General features: G+C 51.7%; 1 protein-coding gene across 16 annotated transcripts in view; it reads left to right on the top strand.

The window, feature by feature from the left end:
* The window catches only part of NFIA (nuclear factor I A), a 295,079-nt gene extending 276,944 nt beyond the window's left edge, over positions 1-18,135 (top strand). For 14 of the 16 annotated variants that reach the window (XM_088522454.1, XM_088522441.1, XM_088522444.1 and 11 more), the window contains 2 exons: positions 1,903-1,994; positions 18,024-18,095. In XM_088522454.1, the coding sequence (XP_088378580.1) occupies positions 1,903-1,994; positions 18,024-18,041 (110 nt within the window). In that variant the 3' untranslated portion in view covers positions 18,042-18,095. Of the gene's footprint in view, positions 1-1,902; positions 1,995-18,023 lie in introns of all 16 variants that reach the window. The other 2 variants (XM_088522442.1, XM_088522451.1) reach the window with 1 other exon arrangement.
* Positions 18,136-19,494: the final 1,359 nt, after the last annotated feature.

Here is a 19,494-nt window from a genome sequence, read left to right as displayed (position 1 = left end):
TCAGACAGCGTTCTCACAGATTTACTTTGATTTTTTACAAACTATCACAGCATAAGTAGCTGCCAACAGGGAGCTGTAAACAAAATCCTGAGTAGGACTTACCTGCTCCAAGGGAATAAATGGCCTCTAGACTCATTTTGCTTACTTAAAAATAGACCAGGAGAACCAAAAAGCCGGTTTGATTTTTGAGCTTTAAGTTGCTTTTCACTGGGGTAGAAAGAATTTTTATTCCTCGTGAGGTTCGGCAGTTAAAGCAGCACAGGAGAATATTAATACATGACACTAGCAACATTTGCAAACTTGTGGTTTCTTTGAATTATTAAATAGCAAGTGAACATGGTCAAAAGGCAAGGAGAACATCTCGCCAAATCTGCTCTGTTCATTCATTCCTTGATTTGCAGATATGAATAACAGCCAGTGTGGCTGCTCACACACTAATATGCATACTGCATTGCACTTTGTAAATCATCCCGGGCCTATGAAATAGTACACTTGAAAAATTCCTCTAAAGGATTCGTGAAGGAAAGGTGTTCCTTGCATGTTTTTTTGCAAGCACTAGCAAAATGCTAGCTCTTTTTTTTTTTTTTTTTTTTTTTTTTTGAGGGAAAAGCTGCTCTTATTTGAAAGAACTGTGAAGAAATCTTCTTTAGAAGTGAGGGTGCCCTAAGTGCCTTCTGGATTAGTAAGAAATGAAGGTTTGGGGTTTAATGGGGCGGTTTTGGCAGACTGCTTTGTGCAAAAGTAAAGGATTTAGATAATTGTAGGGAGTAGGGGCCACGGTAGGAGGCGTTGGGACTCGGGATCTGTTGGATGCAGGGGCTGCATGGGCTCCAGGGCCGACAGGGGCACTCGCAAAGGCAAAATTCCTCGAGGGCTCTTAAAGCACAGGAAGTCTCGGAGCTGAAAATAGTCGAAGGCTGGGGAGAGCGTGGAAGGAAGCAGCGCTGTGACCTGTTCGGACTCTTCTCCACACTTGCGGCACGTGCAGGAGAGGGCACGGCGGGCAGGACGGATCACTCCTCCAGCCCTGTGCCGGCAGAAGGCAACCGACTTTCAGCCATGCACGCAACTCAGTGTCTTTTCCACCCCTCATTTACTGTATTTTTTTCTGCAGTTTTGGGGCCTGAATACTATATTTAGTCTCAGTGGAATTTGGCAAGTAACTTTCCTTTCTACATTGTGGTTTTTTTTTCCTTTTGGTCTCTTCATTGGATAGTTCGATTGTCTGGGGATTTTGTTCAGCAGAATGCATTCCCATAAATATATTTAAAATAGACGGAGTCACTGTTTGTGTTAAGGCGTCTATTTAGGTTATTTCAATTTACATCTGAACATGCAAAAAAAAAAGAAATAAAAACAACTGAACAAAGGAGATTGCATTGGGAATTTTCAAGTGAGCGGAGGGCTGGGGATGCACTGAGTGCTTTTGGATGGGCAGGTACGTGGCACTGTGGACAGCTGCAGTGCAGAATACAATGCTGCAAGAAAATCATTAAAGTGCTCGGGGTTTGGAAGCGATCTGGCCCCTTGGCTTGCGTTGCATCTAATAGCTTTACGTTTAGGGGAGCTGCTCCAGTTTCCGAGGGCAGCTCCAGCCCTCAGGCCGATGGCGCTTCCACCCCGGCGAGACTGCAAGACATGGCACTTGTGTGCCGAAAGGATCTGCCACGTTTGCCCAAGGCGCCGGGGAGCCCTCGGGTTGCGCGCGGCGTTGGCCCCCCGTGCATGCGCTGCGTGTTGAGCTGCGTGGGGCCGGCGGCGCCGCTCTCCAGACCCGCGCGCATCCGGTGCCACCCGCTTCGGGCCGGGCGGGCGGGCGAGGGTGTTGGGTGCGTTGGGTGTTGTTTGTGTGCGCGCGATCCGGTGGCGCTTCCTCACCGCATGTGTCCCTTCCCTTCACAGCCTACTCGACACCCAGCACCTCCCCCGCAAACCGGTTCGTCAGTGTTGGACCCCGGGATCCCAGCTTTGTAAATATCCCGCAACAGACTCAGGTGGGCCGCTCTCCTCGTCGCCGCCGCGCGCTCGCCGCGCGCCCCCGCTCGCTCCCGGCCCCTCTCCGGAGCCCTAACCCCGCTTCCGCAGGCGCCGCGCGCTCCCGAGGAGCCCCGTCACGCGCGGCGCGTCCCCCTTCCCGCTGCAGCGCCGCGATCGCGGTTCGGAGCTTCCCACAGAGCCGGCAGGACCCCCCTCCCGGCGCCCCCGTGCCGCAAAGTACCAAAAAGAGCCTCAAATTCCCGCTGGGCCGTTGGGGTTGGGGCAAGCGAGTCGCTTGCGAGCACATCTGTTTCCTTACGCAAAAAAAAGGGGGGAAAAACAGGCCGTAAAGCTGGGCCGAGCAAGCGCGCAGCCCTGGCCGCGGTGGAAGCAGGAGCTCAAGTAAACATTTGCGTTTCTTTAGGAGAAGGACAAGGTTTCAATGTGCTTTTTCCAAGCCGTATCAAATTCCCAGGGTCGATTAAGAAAATAGTCGTTGGCAGTTTTGTTAGCAGCTAATTTGAGCCAGATGTTGGAGAAATTAAGTCTATGCTTAATATCACGTTATCGGGGCTGGGGGGGGGAGAAGGTATAAAAAATAAGGGAGCAGAAGTGTTTTCGGACAACCATAGCTTGTAGTTATAAATACTCACTTGACTACATTGCGATGCTTTTAAAGGTCAACAGCAAGAAATATTTATAATTTGCTTTGGGCTGGCCGCAATGCCTAAAAAAGTAATTAAATACTTAGCAAATAAGGTAGTGCTGCTTTTACCTCCTGTCAGGGCTTTCGGGTTGCCTATACACATCTGTGTGGTAGGATAGGGGTAAGGAGGGTGCCCGTTTGGGGTGTCCCCGTCTCCCCGCGCTGAGCACGTCCTGGGTCAGGGCTGCGGCCGTTGCCCGTGGCCGCAATGTGCTTTCTCACTATCGCTTCTCGGCACGCAATTTGTTAGGGGCTTTAGTTTATAGCTCTGCCGACAGCACAGGTTAAACCGCATCGGATCGCAAACCTTCCCGGCATTACGGAGGGTCACGGAAAGTACAGCGGCTTTCCCCCGGCGGGCTTGGGTTCTGCCCTTCCCCGTGCGCCAGCACAAGCCAGGCTGCACCCCACGTCTCAGCTCTCGTGGGCCCCCACGTTGCAATCACTGCGCTTCTCTTGTGATTTTGGAAGGAATCGGAGTGCACAGGAATAAGGAAACGGGGGAATGTGAAGGTATATACTGTTAAAGTCCTTAAGCGCTCGGTCTTTCCCCCCGTAGCTCAGGAAACTTGAAACCCTTTGGAGAACGCCACACTACCTTTTTCCAGAAGACTTGAAACACTCCCAGTTGGTAAATTGATTATATAGTAAGTCAGACCAGTATTAAGCCTCCAAAATATTTTAAACTTCTTTGCATCCTGCATCCTGTTTTGCTTCCCCCCCGCGTTAAGTTTGTTGACTGCAAACTTCAGGGCTCCTTATTTATGATTTAAATCATCGGCAAGTGCTCTACCTTCCTTTAAGTGCTCCTAGGTAATGCAGGCTCACAGGGAACAGCGCTGCGCGGCGAAAAACAATACTCAGCACAGCTCAAAGCAGAGCCAAGCAGGCTGCAGCGGGCGAGGAGACGGGCTGCCCGCCTCTGACTCCAGCTGCATCTCCGGCCTTCTATACATCATCACGGCCCGCCGCCCACTTGCTACTAAATATATAATTTATCAGCAAAACTCAGTACTTATTCATGAAACAACTCTGTAGCCGACCGTGTTTTAAATCAGAGGGAGCGGGGTGAAAATGCAGACTGCAGTGACTTGGAGCTTACTTAATGTTCCTCCAAACAAAGACGGGCTTTTGTAAGGATTCCTTCTTTTTTTTTTTTTTTTTTTTTTTTGCAGGACATTAGTGTATAAATTAGAACAATCACTTAGGATATTTTCAAATTGAAAAAAATAGAAACAAGTGGGACTGGGTTATTAAAAGCAGCTGGGGTGGCTGCTTTCCATCGGGGTTTTTATAGTACAGTGAGAGTCAGGCGAAGATACGGGTCCAGAGGAGCATTCCCTGCTCCCAGCTCCCCGAGACAGGAGGAAGCGACGGGTACTTAGAGCTTCTGCAAGTTGAGCTAGCAGCTGAAATGCAAATACTACGAGCATTAAGTGCCTCTGTACTGCTGACACAGCCACATAAGCATGACGGCTGCATCTGAATGTGTCTGCTTTTCCCTGAAATCACAGTCTGGCCACAAGTTGCCAGAGACCATGATGGGCTGGATGCAATTTTCTCCTCCAAGCAGTGGGCCCCATAGCTGGGGGTCACTAACCCCCCGTTAGCTGCACACTTGGCCGTGGGGCCACGCGCAGCGATGTGGCCGCACCACGGAGCAGAAGCCGCATGTCCCTTGCACGGGCGTTCACGTTGCAATCAAATTGCAGACAAATAGATGTACAGCCGTGCAGCTGGATTTCAGCAAGGATCCTTCTGTCCTGCAAACAAAACAGCCCCAAGCAGTGCATGCCTTTCTCAGTGGGCATCATAAAAATTAGCAATAGACGTTTCCACTAGGACCCTGCTCTAAATTGCTTCAAGTATAATTCCTTAAAGGAGATAATTTATTCAGAGAAAGGTCGTATTCCTTGATGACCAAGTCCTCAACCTTCACTTGATAAATCATTTACTTTTGCTACTTGATTCTTGAGCTATATGGGCACATCAGCTTTTTAGCTGCCTTTTCCATATGCAGATCAGAAATACAGTATGCCCGGGGTACGCAGGCTATGGTTTCAAAAGCAAGCTGGTCTAGGTGCCTCCTGCCTACGTAATCGATACGGCTCTCCTATTGCCCAAGGCTTGCAATAAGGAGAGTGGCAGAGGAGTGGGAAGGTCCCATCACACTAATCACCTGCTTCCACCACGAGAACGCACATGGTTTTCTTCTCAAGAGACGACATGCAGCTTACCCCTTCTTAACCACCTGCTTCAGGCAAAAAATGGCTAGTTTAAAAATCTTTTTCTGAAATCACCAGCCTGAAGAGCACATCCCTCCAAATTAGCCCTACACCTTTGCTAAGCACTGAGGCAAGTGTTTATTCCCATACCTTCCTTTTAGAACAAGAAACTTGCGTTCTAGAGGGCCAGAAGCAAGAACTTCCTCCTACTTCTGGCTTTGCAGCACCCTCCAGTTAGAGTCAGATCAAGATACATTTCCAGACAAGGCTCCTCTCACTTGCCCGAGGGGACCTCCCGGCGTCGCCGCTGCGGCGGATACACCAGCCCTTGATAATGCGCAGCCGTTCAAAGCACAGGCTCATGACTTTATCTAGCACAGCACGATAAGGTGGAAGTCGGATATTTAACATAGGCTTTACCTGCTACAACCCCCCAAATCAAACAGGCTTATCCGGTCGGGAAAACTCCCCGGGTGAAGAGCAGCGGTCGCGGAAGCACAGACCTGCCCTCGCCACCAGCCCGACCAAGGCCCAGAGCACATGCCAGGAGATGTGTCTGTAGGCAGCAGTGCTGCACGGGGGTAAGTTAGGGGGAAAACTGCTCAAGTTCAGCAAAGAGGAGGCTGTATTTGTATTCTAAGGAAATTGCTCAGCTCCACTGCTGCTCCTGCCACTCCTGAGTTGACAGTAGTACCTTGGTACCTTCTTCTTTGAAGCTTTTATTTCTCTGTAAAAAGCCACTTTATGCCTCAGGTGCATCTACAAATCCAGCTGTAAATTATTCTCTTGTCTAGAAACAAGGGGAAGGGGCAGGGGAGAAGAAATGGTCCGTGTTCAGAAGGGCTGTGCGTTGAAGTGGTCGCATGGAGAACAGGACAGGTTCTAGCAGCAGCAGCAGGTCTTTTATTTGGGGGCTTCTGAGCAGAACTGGTATAAGCCAGGCCAGTCTACTTGTCGCTTGCGTGACTTCCTCCCTGGGACAAGAATACTTATCCTGGAGGCTGAATGTACCTCTCACGGTGGAACATAAATGAAGATGAAGAACGCTAATTTAGGAGCATGGATCAAACCAGTTCAGTTCCCTCAGAACTGCCGATTCCATAAAGTAACTTTACCTAGGGCAGCACAGAGAGGTCTAGAAGAAATCTGTTTTAAACTGCAGTCCACTTTCAGCACAGAGACTTGACTGTCCCTTTTCCTGAATCTGCTCACAGCAGCAAGCACAACAGAGGCAGGTTCAGAACATGGTTTGGACACTGGAGAATCCTCTCTCCCGGGTAAAGAACGGGATTTTGCAGAGACCAGATGCACGCAGAAAATGTAGTGTCCAACAAGCAGGTCTCAGATCCTGAGAGGTGGGAAGGTTTCAGATTCCACCTTCACTTTGGCCATCACTTTTGTCTTGCTGAGATTAGTCGGGGGATCGTTGGCTGCATCCTTCCCTGACCTAAGCCCAAGTGGTTCTACCGTGACAGGAGTGAAGAGCACACGCAGCCGCGTGGTCTTGACGTGCTCCTGGTTACATGGTTGCTCCGTAGCCCAAAGTCCCCAGTGCTGCAAGTGTCTGAATGTGCTGCTCTGATGCCAGCGGCATCAGAGCCCAGAGCGTGTCCCACAGAGAGGGACACAAAGGTGCCCAGCAGCTCGGGTCACTCCTAACCGCCCGTCCCTTCCCCGTCGGTTCAGTTCAGTGCTCGACGCCCGTTTAATTGCGCTCTCGCACAGAGGGGCACTGTGCAATTTCCCTGTCAGATCAGTTCTCAAAGCGCAGCAGCGATGGGGATACCTGGAGAAGAAAGCACAGAGAGCCCTCTAACAATGAAGGGTCAGAGCAGACTTGTCAGTACCATCATGTGGCCTTATCTTCAAAGTGGGTTTAAGCCAAATCAGTCCAGAAATGCCTGGGTTTCTCCCTAGCAGGGGGGCTCCTTTCTTCCCATGCTTTTTTCTTCCCCGTCCTTGCAGGCTTCACTGGGCAGTTCAGTCTCTTTTTGGAAACTTAACACTGAGCATCCTATTTCCAATAGATATAACGTGCAATTATTTACAATGGACATGGACGAATTTCCCAAACTAAGCAATTAAACTTATTGCATTTTTCCCCTCCTTACAATAAACAGGAAGCCTGTTTGCAAGGGCCCCTTTCTGTGTTTTTTATGGCCATTACTTATGCTCCACAGTAGGGGAGAAGAAAGAGAAGAAGTAAGTGTGGGCCTGGTGGGAAGAGTTGGCAAATGCAGAAATATGATGAATGAGCTGGAGAGATTTAATTTCTTCCTAAATTCTCTACAAGCTGTGTAACCTTTCTTTAGCTAAACAATTACTCTAAAAGGCAATGATTTTCTGCGTTTTCATTGAAAAGTCTTCATAATAACAATGGCCTATGTTCTCCTTCTTGAAGAACTTCTGCCAAAAAACAGTTTTCTTTTTTCCATTCAGCAGGAAACTTTCTTTTAGTTTTATTTTTCAATCTCATATTCCCCACTAACATGGATTTACAAGGCCTACCACTTATTGCATGGAGCTGGGAAGAAGCTTCCCCTCGGGCGCAATCATTTTGGTCCGTCTCCTTTAGAGGGTTTCTTGCATCTTCCTCTGCAGGGAAAGACTCCAGGCGGTGGCAGAGACAATAACAGACCAAATTGACCATTTAGGCTGATGAAACCTGGCTGTTCCCTTGCTCACAGGTACAGAGTGCCCAGAGAGGGACTCCCAGATTTCTTAGAACTTGCTTTTAGGTGGAAAAGCAGCAGCTTTTGCTGCGACAGGGGGAGCTGAGAGGCAAAACCCTTGTTACTTGAGCGTGGCAGGGGAGAGAGTAACGTCCAGTCTTTCAAACGTGAGTTGGGGATGCTCAAATGGGGACCAAGCCACATCCTGCACCTTGTTCTGGGGCGCGCTGAAGTATTAGGAGGACTTTGCAGATGCAGCATGGACAGGACAGGTATCCTGCAGACACACACATCCCAAATCAACCCCCCAGGTGTAAGGCAAGACTATGGCCAGGTACCTCTCACCGCGAGCCCCTGGCCAAGGCGCCCGCCCCACCTCCCTTGCAGATGATGCTGTATTGGATTAGTCTGCAGCGCTGCTGCATCAGGTCCCCGATCGATTTATTGACTCTGTCAGAGTGGCTAGTACAGTAATTGTTACAAGAGCAGAATGGAAAGCAAGAATGTGTCCACATAAAATATAAAAATGACGTTTTGTTCTTTCTTCCCTCTCCTGCCCTATAGATCTTTATGTGTTTACACAGCGGAGAGCACTTTACTTAAGTTAATCAGCTCCTTCTACATTATTAATTGCGACAGTTAGGGTGCTACATGGCGGCAAACGTATTATTGAGAGCATTGATCTCATGCTCGTGCTGTGGGCCTGAGCAGGTTTTGTATTCCTTGCCTTCTTCTGCAGCTGCTTCGGGGTCCTATCAAATCACATTTCCCTGACTGACAATACGCCATCGATACCATTGATTCCGGAGAGGGGCAGGGATGCACGCAGGAAGGAATGGGAAGGGAAGGAGCAAGCAGGTCTCCAACATATTCCCCAGGCTTGGAAAAGGGTCATCAGAAGTGCGTAATCACGGCAACTAAATGCATACCCTGAATTGGGTATTTTGTAGAGCGTAATGATTTAGGATGGGAACTTTCATAGCCTTGAAGATGTGCAGAGAAGGTGTGATGAGACCTTTAAAAGGCATGGAGAACGTACACCCTTAAGAAAAGTCATACTGACTTTTTACAAGGGTTTTGGAACTGCCTTTGAAAGACATTTCATGAAAGTTCAGCTCTCACAGCTGATACCTATATGAGCTCCATAAATTGCACACAGCCTGACAAAATCCAGTAGATGTCACGTGTGACCTGGATGGAAAAGGTCAGCAGTTGGATTTATGGCTTTTGCATTTACTGGAACATTAAGATTTTTGCCAACTGCCATCCATACGTTTTAACAATGCTTCAATCAAGGGATTAGGACCACAGTGTACCATGAAGGTCAAAAACTAAAGGCCACAATCCCTGCCTACTGCCCAATAGATAGGAATTAAGCTACCTCTCTTCTAAGAGTCATCTTTGCTTAATGGCCTTAACACAGAGGTCAAGGAATAAATAAGTGCCAGAAGAAATAGACTGTCTTGCTCTGAAATTAGTACAAAACTGCATAGGATGGGCCGAAAGATAAGAGTCCACTTCTTAATGTGGCAGGACTCTCCAGGGCGCAGTAGACTTCATGTTCCCAAGACGGTGACTGTCACCTCTCCTAGTGCTGGCTTATTCTCCAAAATGGAAATTATGGGCAGGAGAAAGATCTGGGCTTCAAAAGAAGTAATGTAGCAAAATGATTGCAGTTTTGTTAAATCAAGGACTGTTTATGTTTTAGCTTTTACAAAGATGTCTGTTCTTAGCTGGGGTTGCTAAAGCCATGCCAAGATTTAGCTTGCAAACTTTGCCTGCTTTTACTATGATTAGCTCAGAGCAGTAAAAGTTCTCTTCTTGTCTTGTTTTCAGCAGCTGTTTTTATAGCAAAAAAAATCTTTAACTCACATTTCCGTCCCCAAATTCAACTTGAACAGAGGTATGGCTGGAAGCGTTTAATCAAAAAAAAATTCTTTTTAAAAATTCTAGTATTAAGAAATCAAGAAGCTAAACTTGAACATGTTTTGTAGGCTCAACTGTGCAGCCCTCAGTTACTTGGATTATTAATACTCAATTTTGAAAACAGTACTGACACTATAATCATAATCTTTTCAGGCACATTCACTTGCATGAACAAACTCTTACATCTTCTATACAAATACTGGTTATTACACACTAAGAGATGTAGCTAAATGCATTTCAGAAGGCAATGAAATGTGATCTTAATTATGAGATACGAGTAATGAAAATCATTACCAATAAAATGCAGCCACCTCTGGGGCTGAACACAGTAATTCCCACATTGCTTGAAGCAGCTTTATACAACTTTGTATAGCTTTTTGTGCTTTCGTTATAGCTACAGTTTTGCAAACATGAGAATAGAAAACATATCTTGTTTTTTTTTTACAAAAAGGATAAAGTTAGATACCAAATTTGCATGTGAGGTTGGACCTATTTTCTCCTTAGCCTATGCTAAACAATGCAAGTTGAGGTTTTGCAGAACAGTTAATGTTCCTAGTTTGGCTCATTTATTTATTTATTTATGAAGCATTTTCTGTAGGCTTTTGGGTTAAAGATTGCTTTTGTAAATCCCCGGTATTGGACCCGACTGTACATTCATTAAAGTCAATGAGAGCAGGAGATGGCAGATTTGTTACTGGCAGGAGTTTGTTTCAGAAATACAATAATCTTTTTGTTTAATTGGGCTCACATTTTGCTTATAGCTTTAGCAAAATTAGGGTAAATTTAGTCTTTTTTCAAGCGAATGAAGGGAAAGGTTAAAATTCACATTTTCTTTCAGGGAGGGCTTACAGTGCAGTAATCATGCATCTCTCAAATTTGTATTTTGCAGCTGCACATACGATCTCTCAGTGAGTCCAAAGTGATTTTTCTTGAGGTAGAGATGGGTTTAGTTTGTGGTGGTGGTGGTGTTTTCTTGCTTTGTTTTGTTTTGTTTTGTTTTGTTCCAGCCTTGCAAGCAAAATGTGCAAAGGCTGCACGAGCTCAGGTTCAGGCTGGTTCGTTCCCGTAACGAAGACCCCGTGGGCTCTGCTCTTTGTGCTCCAAAGAGGAGCCGAATTTGTCCCGATTCTTGCAAAGTCTGTTGGTGTTGCAGGAGTCAAAAGAGAAAGCAGATTCTTCTCCTGTAATGGTGTGGAGGCTTTGCAGGAATATGAGGAGGAAAAGTAGTAACATTAAAAAAAAAAATAACAAGGGGGGAGAGCTCTAATTCTCTCTACAATGGAGCCGCTTACTTAGCGAGCACAAAGAGCCACTTCTCCACAGTCTTATTTTTCGGGAGAAAAGCCGCACATTCAGTGACTCAGAAAAGCAAAGAGGCACCTTTTGATTTCAAGTCCCAGGTTTACGTTAGCAATTTTGCCCCTTCTCTCTGCGGCTCTTAATTACCCGGGGACGGCTTAGTGATCATCCCCAACGGCGACGCTCGGCCCTCACTCGTCGCGTAGAGCAGAAACAACCCAAGCGTTCGCTGTAATGGGGCTGACACGGGCAGTGAAAACACCCACAAACCCCAGCTGGAAAACGGCTGGAAACCCCCTTTTATGCCCCAAAGCGGAGCAAAGCCGGGAGCCCTTGCAGGGGTTTTCGGGCAGAGCAGCCCCCCGGACGCCGCGCGGCCCCCGCGCGCCCCACGGGCCGGCGCGCGGCGCTGCGGCGGGGCGCACGTGCGCGGGGCCGCGTGTTCGGGCCGCCTGGCTGCAGGCCGGGAGGCCCCGCGCGGGGCTCGCTTCCCCTCTCCTCCCAGCACTTTCACCGGATCATCTCCAGCCACAGAGGGAAAGCGAATATCCCGCAGCAGCGGCCCCCGAGGAGGTGTTTTCCGCAGTCCCCACGCAGGAAAAGCTCCCGGGGATTCACGAATAAAAGTCGGAAGCGCGGGACGGGGTGGGGGGACTCGCCAGCGCCACAAAACCGGGGAGCACGAGGGAGAGCGGAGCGGGTTACGCCGCAGCCAAAGCATGTGCGCCTTGTTACAAGGCCAAGTACATCAGGCCCCTTCAAAAGTAATAGTCGAAGTGGGGCGCGGGGTAGAGACGGTTAAGAGGATATTGTGCTCGCCCTCCTCGCGGCCCCCCTTCCCGTCGCCTCTGCCGCGGCGCTCTGGAAACTTTTAATGCGTCGTGGCGGAGCCGGGCGCTGCGGCGGTGCCTGAGAAACGCGGCGGGCTCCTGCGGCGGGCCCTGGAAACGGGGCGCGCGGGGCGCGCGGCCAGGCCGCATGGCAACGAGCGCCGCCGGGCCCGCAACCCCCGCGTGAACCCGCGGCCACGGGGGCACCCCTAGGAAACGGGCCCGTGAGGCTGTCCCGGCTTTTCGCTTCTCCTTTTAGTTTTCTGCCGCTGAGCCGCGCCGCGCGGAGCCCGGCGCTCGGCTTTGCTCGCGAGCCCCTTAGGTCAAGCGATGCGGAGGTCCCGACCTGCCTTTCTCCCAAAGAAATAGGTGAGACGCTGTTAGGAGGTAGGAAACCGCCGGGCTTTTCGCTAAACTGCAACCGGATGAGCAAAGGCCGCGGTGAGGCCCGGAGAGGGCAGCACGTGCCGCGCTCTGCCGCTGCGGCGGCTTCGCAGTTGTGCAGCGCACGGGAAGGCTTTTCCTGGGACTTGCTCTCCTTCTTTTTTACCTCTTTGTTGCGTTGCTATTTTCTCCCTCAACTGCAAAAGCAGCCGCAGCAGCAGCTTGGGCACAGGGCACCCGCCTGCCCATGCCTGGGGATGCCACCAGGTTGAGCCATGCACCTTGAAAGGATCAACGAGCAAAAAAATAAACAAATGAAAACCAAATATTTGGGGCAGTTATTCCACAAATATCCACAAAGATGTCCTTTATGGAGCGAGTTTTTTTTTTTTTCCCCCTCATTTTACCCCTTCGCAGCCACTTGTTCCCCCAGCTCCCGCCAGGGCCTCGGGGCTGCGCGAGGAGGCCGCAAACGGCGCGGGCGCCCGCGTCCCCCTCCGTGCCCGCCTAATCCGCCCGCGCGGCCTCGCCGCTCCAGCCACTTCCATACCGCGCGCTCGCTTTAATGGCGAGAAACCTATTTTTTTTTTCCTGAAAAAGCAGGAAATAAGCTGTCTCGCGCACAAAGATTTACAAAATGTAATCATTGTTGAAATATTCCCTTTGAACTGCCTTGTCCGCAGGGGTGTCTGGCTCCCAATACCCCCGTTTCTTTACAACACCCTTACAAGTTCTTCTGGTAGATCAGGTACACTGGTGCTGCTGCGCTTTGATGTCCTGAATGAATGAAAGAAAAGCATAATAAAAGCGAGCTGGTGATCAAGCATAAAATACTCTTTAAGCTGACAGAATGGCAGAGTTAACACATTCTAAGCTGCTTTTAGGTTTTCCCTTTTTTCCCCGCATTTTCCTGTGCTTTGTGTACAGTGGGGCTTTTTATTTTTCGAAAACTCTCTGATCTATGTAGTATGCCGTCCCCTAACAAAAAAACCCAAAATGGGATTGTTTCTCCCTGTCTCCCCCCCGCGCTCGGCTCCCCTTTCTCTCTTTTTGAACAGCGAGGGCCGCGGCGCGGCATCGCTGCCGCGAGCCGCCGGCGCCCGGCGTGAAGTTTGGAAGTTGTTTTGCACGTTTTCCAAAGCGACGTGCTCATAAATACGTGGTTCACTTAACCACGTAGAAAATTGGAAGGGTGGGTGGGGAGTTATGGAGGTGAAACGAAGCTCACGCGTCCAAAGGGGAAAAAAAAATTAAGCTGAAATCCGGACATAAAAATGACCTCATGGCGAGAGAACTTTTTTGGGAGTCTGAGCGGAGGGGACGTCTTCGTCCCGCCGCTGGCGTTGAGACCCGAGGGTCCCGTACACCAGTTGGACGTCGCGCGTGGTGCAAGGCTTCAATCTGCCGCTGCTCGGGGGTCAGGAACCGTGTGGGGCCAGCCGGGGCCCCAGCGGGGCCGTCCGCAGGACGTGGCGTCGCGGTGACGGGGTTCAGCGCGAGGTCCGGGGCGCGCGCGCGGCCAGCGCGCCTGCAGCGCGTTTGCTGCTCCCGCGGGAGACGTGGTTTGGACTACCATACATTTTTAATAGTCAGCAGGCCGAGGTCCGCGTTGCAAAACTGTTGCGCATAATTTAATGCAGTTTGCCACACTTGGCGCGCTCGCAAAAGCCATCGGGCGCAGAGCTACTGTGCGCCTCGCCGGGGACGGGTGTCCCTCCGGGAAGGGGGTGTCTTGCCCGGGACGGTGCAGATGTGCCCGTCCGCACCAGCTTTGGGACCAGCGGGAGATGCGCTCGCTGCTTTGTGCCCTTCTGGGATAACCAACGCGCGACTCGCATCCCTTTGGGGACTGCGTTTGGGAAACATAATTGCTAAATAATTAATCCCAGCTCAAAGACAAAAACTTGCGGGGCTCAAAGGCAACCGTGTCTTCGATATCCACCTTCGGGTTCGCAGGGCGGGATCGGATTGCTGCCCGCAGAAAGCGATCGGGAAGCGGGACGGGACCGGGGTGGGTGACGCGGCCGCAGCGTCGTCACCTGCAGGAGCCGAGCCGCCCCCGACGCTGCTCCCGCCAACGGCCCTTTGGAAAGAGCCCCAAAGACCCACGTTTGGCCCCTCGACTAGGGCAGTGTCCGCAGCCCCAGCTGGCTACGTGCAGGATTCATCCTTAAACCTGGAAAGTTTCTTACCCCCCTCCACTTTCTGGGCTTCGTGTTTCTGACGGCCCTCGAGTTCTGGAGATGCTGGGGAGGGTCATCCCCACCCTTAGCTGGGGGCCCTTGGCTGGGATGAGCCCTCGCAGGTGCCCGCAGCCACCGTCGCGGCTCAGCCCTGCCACCGAGCGCGCCAGCAAGCGCCCAAGCTGCATTTTTGTTTTATTTTTGTATAATTGCAGCTCTTTTCGATGCTGTTTTCTTTTCCCGCGGCCCGGGCCGCCGTTTGCAAGCTCGGCTCCTCGTGCCGCCGCGGCCAGCGAGACGACCCGGGCCGGGACGCAGCGCGAGCACCCCGCGCAGCGCGGCGCGGGCCCCGGGGTGACGCCGGGAACAGGCTCCCGCGCGGGGAGTTTGCCGGGGTTTCAAATGTGCGAATGTCCTTAAATAACCTGCGGAGCCTGGAGAGAGGAGCCAACCGTCACACCCAGCGCTGGATTCCACATTAACAACCTCCTTCCGCCGCGCTAAACTTTGCCCTTGAGGACTTTTGTTTAACTTTTTAATTTGAAAAACAGATACGGCTGCCTTGCAGCCCTCGGGGGTTTGGGGTTTTTTTTTTTTTCCTTCCTTTCTTTGGTGCTTGCTGAAAGGTTTCCTTGTTGCGGGGGGAGATGTGCCAGGAGAGCGGACGTCGGACAAGTCCTCACTCGATGCTCTTCCCCTTTCCAAGAGCGCGAGGGCTGTTTGGAGAAGACTTTGAGAAGCTCCAGGCCTGGTTTCCCGCTCCCGATGTCGGCACAACCTGACGCCGACGTCAAGGAGGAGCTCTGGGCTCTTCTCCTAAACACCCGGAGTTGCAGGGGGGTTTCCTTGCTGCTCTTCCCATGCAGAGCGGCCCCGGTGGGAAGTGGCGGGAGGACCCGCGCGCTGGGGAGCAGCCCAGGAAGCAAGCGGGCCCCATCGGAGCCACGCAGTCGCCGTCCCGGGCTTCCTGGTTAGGATTCAGTCAAGTAGATATTGTTTATGGTTCATAAAACGTTACTACTGCGAGCGCTCGCACATACTGGCAGCACAGAGTTTCGTGCTGTAAATTAGGAGGGGGGGAAAAGTGCAGCAATACTCCTGCGAGGACGGTAAAGCGGAGCCCCGCAATGGTTAAACGGGATTTTATAAGCACGTTCCGTGTGGAACTGTTTTGCATTACATGAGTTGAATACCTTAGAGATGACACACATCTGCAGGCACTTTATTAAATCCTTAGTCAGCACTTTCCAACCTGATGAGATTACTTCTTCATTTGACTGGAGAGAGGGAGGCGAGGAGCTCGTCCCGGCCGGCGCGATGCTTTCTGATGTTTCACCTTGGCGGCGAGCAGAGGACGGCGCGACGCTGCGCAGGGCCGCGCGCGTCCCGCTCCGGAGCAGCCCGAGCTCCCGTGCATCCGAGCTCGACGCTCGCTTGTACGTCAGGGTCGCGGGACGTGACGGGCAAAGCGTACAAGCCGCGAGCAGAGCGCACTTGCAAACTCCCAAAGTGCCCGTGCGGGCTCCTTTTCTTGCCTCGAACCTCCTAATCCTGCAGAACTGCTCGGCGAGGCACCGCGGTGGGACAGGGACGCGCTCTGGCCCGCAGCGCTGCAGCCCTGACCTGGCCGGACCGGGGCATCCGACGGGCAATGCACCCACGCCGCGCTGCAGCCCGTGGAGCATCACCCCTGTGCCGAATGCACCTTCCGCACAGGAGCGATTCCCCCGCCAGGAAAAACTACCCGCGCAGCCCGGGCTTGCAGGCGCAAGGGTTAATTAAGTTTTTTCCCGGGTATTAAGCCCGCGCGGTGCCTGCAGGAGTCATATTGACACCCCGGCGCACGGTAACTCTACTCCTTTATTGACATGTTGCTAGTCGGGAGCACAATAGCGCTCTGTGTCTGCAAATCATTGCTAAAATCATCTCGGGAAGAGGCGGGGGGGGCGAAAAGAAAGTTTGAGAGCGGAGCGCGAGACAAAGGCCCCGGAGCTGCAGTGCGCCGCAGAACTCCCGAGTCAGCAACTTCTATTGATTAAAAACTAACCTTTAAAGTAACTCGCGGAGTGTGTGGTTAGCATTTAAATTTAAACATGTCATGAGTTGATTTGTGTTGCTGAATACCAACTCCGAAGGAGTTACATTCACGTCGGATTTTTCTCCCCCCCTTTTTTTTTTCTTTTTGCGCTCCCCCCTCCCTTAATTCCCTTAAGCAGCTCAAGTATTCCGTGCAATGTCAATAGGGCAGCGCGAAAGGGGAGACGGAGGGGGGGACCAAAAAAAAAAAAAAAAAAAAAAGTGTTTTGCAAAGGGAGAAGGGGGGGGCCGTGCCGGCGCTTTTCCCATGCAAATAGCTCCCCACCGCTGCCAAAAAAAATAAATAAATAATAAAAAATGAGCGCAGAGCCGAGCGCGGGGCGCAATAATTAGCCCTTTGTCTAAGTTTGCCGAGTGCCGGAGCGCGGCAGATTAATGAAGGCGGCGGCGGCGGAGCCGTCGGGGTGCGCGGGGCGCGCGGGGCAGCGCGCGCTGCAGCGGGGCGGCCGCGGCGGCGGCGGCGGCGCGGGGGGCCGCGCGCTCCTTGCTCATGGCAGTCACGTCTGGGGCTGTCTGGTTGCCGGTGGCAACGAGACATGATGTAACACCGGGATGAACTTGAACTTGGGGGACTTGAAAAGGGAACAATGGAGCGGAGCAATCAATACGGCCCACGGCGGTGAAGGATTACGGAGCGCGCGGCGGTAACCTTGCCCGCGCCGCCGCCGCCGCCGCATGAATAGCGGGACGCGGGCCGGCGCGCGGGCTGGCGCGCGGGCACGGCGCATGCAGGGAGCGCGGTGCCGTGGGATGCAGCGCGAGGGAGCGTTCCTGCTCCGCGGCGCCGCGGGAGGCGGAGCGGCCGGCGCGGCCGCAGGCCCACGGACGTGCGCGGGGCGCGCGGGGCGGCGGGCGCTGCTGGTAACACCCCGGCTGCCGCCGCTGCGGTGCCTCGCGGGAGCGGTGACGGCCCTGCGCGGCGCAAACCCCGCGGCGAAGCACGGCACATGGCGCACGGTGCATGCTGCACAACGCACGGTGCATCACGCATGCTGCACGGCGCATGGCGCACGGTGCATTTTGCACAATGGTGGATGGTGCATGGTGCGTGCTGCACAACGCACGGTGCATCACGCATGCTGCACGGCGCATGGTGCATTTTGAACAACATGGTGCACAGTGCATGGTGCACAGCGCATAGGGCATGTTGCGTGGCACACGGGGCACGGTACACAGTGCATGCTGCACGTTGCAGGGTGCAGAGCACATGGTGCATGGTCTGCAGCTCACGGGGCATAGTGCATGACATTGCTTAGCGCATGGTGTGCAGTGCATGGTGCATGGCACGTGATGCATGGTGCGCACCGTGCTGTGCTTGGTGCATGGCACATGATGCATGGTGCGCACCACGCCGTGCATGGTTCACAGTGCACGGTGCTCAGTGAGCCCCAGTCCTGCTGCAGCCAGAGCAACCCCAAACCCACAGGACACCCATGGGAAGGGGCTCTGGCACCGCTCCACAGGTCCCGCGAGATGCAAAAAAACGCGCACGAGAAGCGCTCCGTTCACCACCGATACCCCCATCCCACCACTGCTTCCCCGCACGCGTCCCCCTTGACGCCCCAGTCCCCTTTGCTCCGGGGCCGCGTCGGGAAGCGACAGCCCCTCGTGGGGCCGGTGCTCGTGACGCGGCCGGGCCGCGGGCCGGGGTCCGCGACGCTGTCCCTGGGCGCGCGGGGAGCGCGGCCTGCACCAAGCTCACCCGCCCTCTGCTTCCCTTGCAGTCCTGGTACCTGGGATAAAAGTCTCCGCTTCCCACCACCCTCCGGACAGACCACCCGACCCCTTCCCACCTCTGTGACCGGGAGCAGCCGCCGCCGCCGCCGCCAGCGCCGCGTCCCCGCGGCGTCCCCGCGGCGCAGCGGCCCCACGGCGCCGGGGGGAGGCCGCAGACGCCGGCAGCACACTCGGACCTGGAAATGGCAAACGTTGTGGTTGAATGGCGAAGGCCGTAACTTTTTCAAGATTTTTTTTTTTTTGGTTTAATTCTGATTTTTCCGCGGCGGGCGGGATGCGGGGAGGGGGGGAACGTTGGTTCTTTTTTTCTTTTTTTTTTTTAAATTAGGCAACTTAGGACTGTTGTAACTTCTCCTACGGTGCTGGAAATGGTTGGGCTTCGGCAACTTTTTTATTTTCCCGCGGTCGCCGGGCACGCGCCGGGGGGCACCGAGCAGCCCCGGCCACCGCGGTGCCACCGCTCGCTGTCCCCACGCGGAGCCCAGCCCTTTCGCAGCCGCCGCCTCGCGTTTGCCCACGCAGGGGTGACACTTCTTGCGAAAAAACGAAAAAATAATCATGAAACACACTTAAACGATAACTTTTGTAGTAGCTGAATTCTGCAATATATCTAACTTACCGGACAGACGTAGAGCATGCTTTTTTTTTTTTTTTTTTTCCCCTGCAATATTTTTGGGGAAAAAAAAAATTGCATTTTTTTTCCGTTGGGGTTTTTTTTTTTTTTTTTTTTTTTTTTACAGCCGGCACTTAGACGCGTAACGCGAACCATAAGAGCATTGTCAACAGTTTTGTTTTTTCCACTCAATTGCAGAGCGATTTAAAAAAAAAAAAAAACAGCGAACTACTACTCTTCACTTAGGAAAAAAAAAAGAAAAAAAGAAAAAAAAGAAAAAAGTTCAAAATGCTGCACTTACATTTGAAAAAAAAACATTTTTTTCAGCAATTTTCAACAATTACACAAAAATTCACACAGAAATGGGGAAGTTGGTCTGTTTTGACAGAAACTGACAGGAATCAATCAAAACAATCGAATTTTGAATTGAGTAAAGTGCAATTTCATTGGATAGCTAAATATCTTTGTAAGATAGAGATTGTTGAAAATTCTATTTTTGTTTTCCAAGTCCTTCCACCCCAGGACTCTAAATTATTGGGGTAAAAAACAGCCTTGCGAGAAAAAGGGGAGCTATTTTTGCTTTTTATGTTTTTTATTGTTGAACTTGTATCCCTTTAAAACTGAAGGAAAAAAAGTTAAAAAAAAACAAAAAAAACAAATCTAATGGTGCTTTTACCACAATATGTTAACTACATTAAATGCTAATTAATCATTTTCTGTTATCAAAGCACATAACTAAAATTAAATCATAATATCTGTTAATTTTATAAGCTAAAAGTCACTATAATGGATTATGCCAATTCAGACAAATTTTACGTGTTTCCGGCAATATAGGGTTTATCAGT

The sequence above is a fragment of the Tinamus guttatus genome, unplaced genomic scaffold, assembly GCF_059628265.1.
Source record: "Tinamus guttatus ecotype Peru unplaced genomic scaffold, ASM5962826v1 Tinamus_guttatus_pri_ptg000153l, whole genome shotgun sequence".
Classification (NCBI taxonomy): Eukaryota; Metazoa; Chordata; class Aves; order Tinamiformes; family Tinamidae; genus Tinamus; species Tinamus guttatus.
This window is presented reverse-complemented; position numbering and strand designations above follow the sequence as displayed.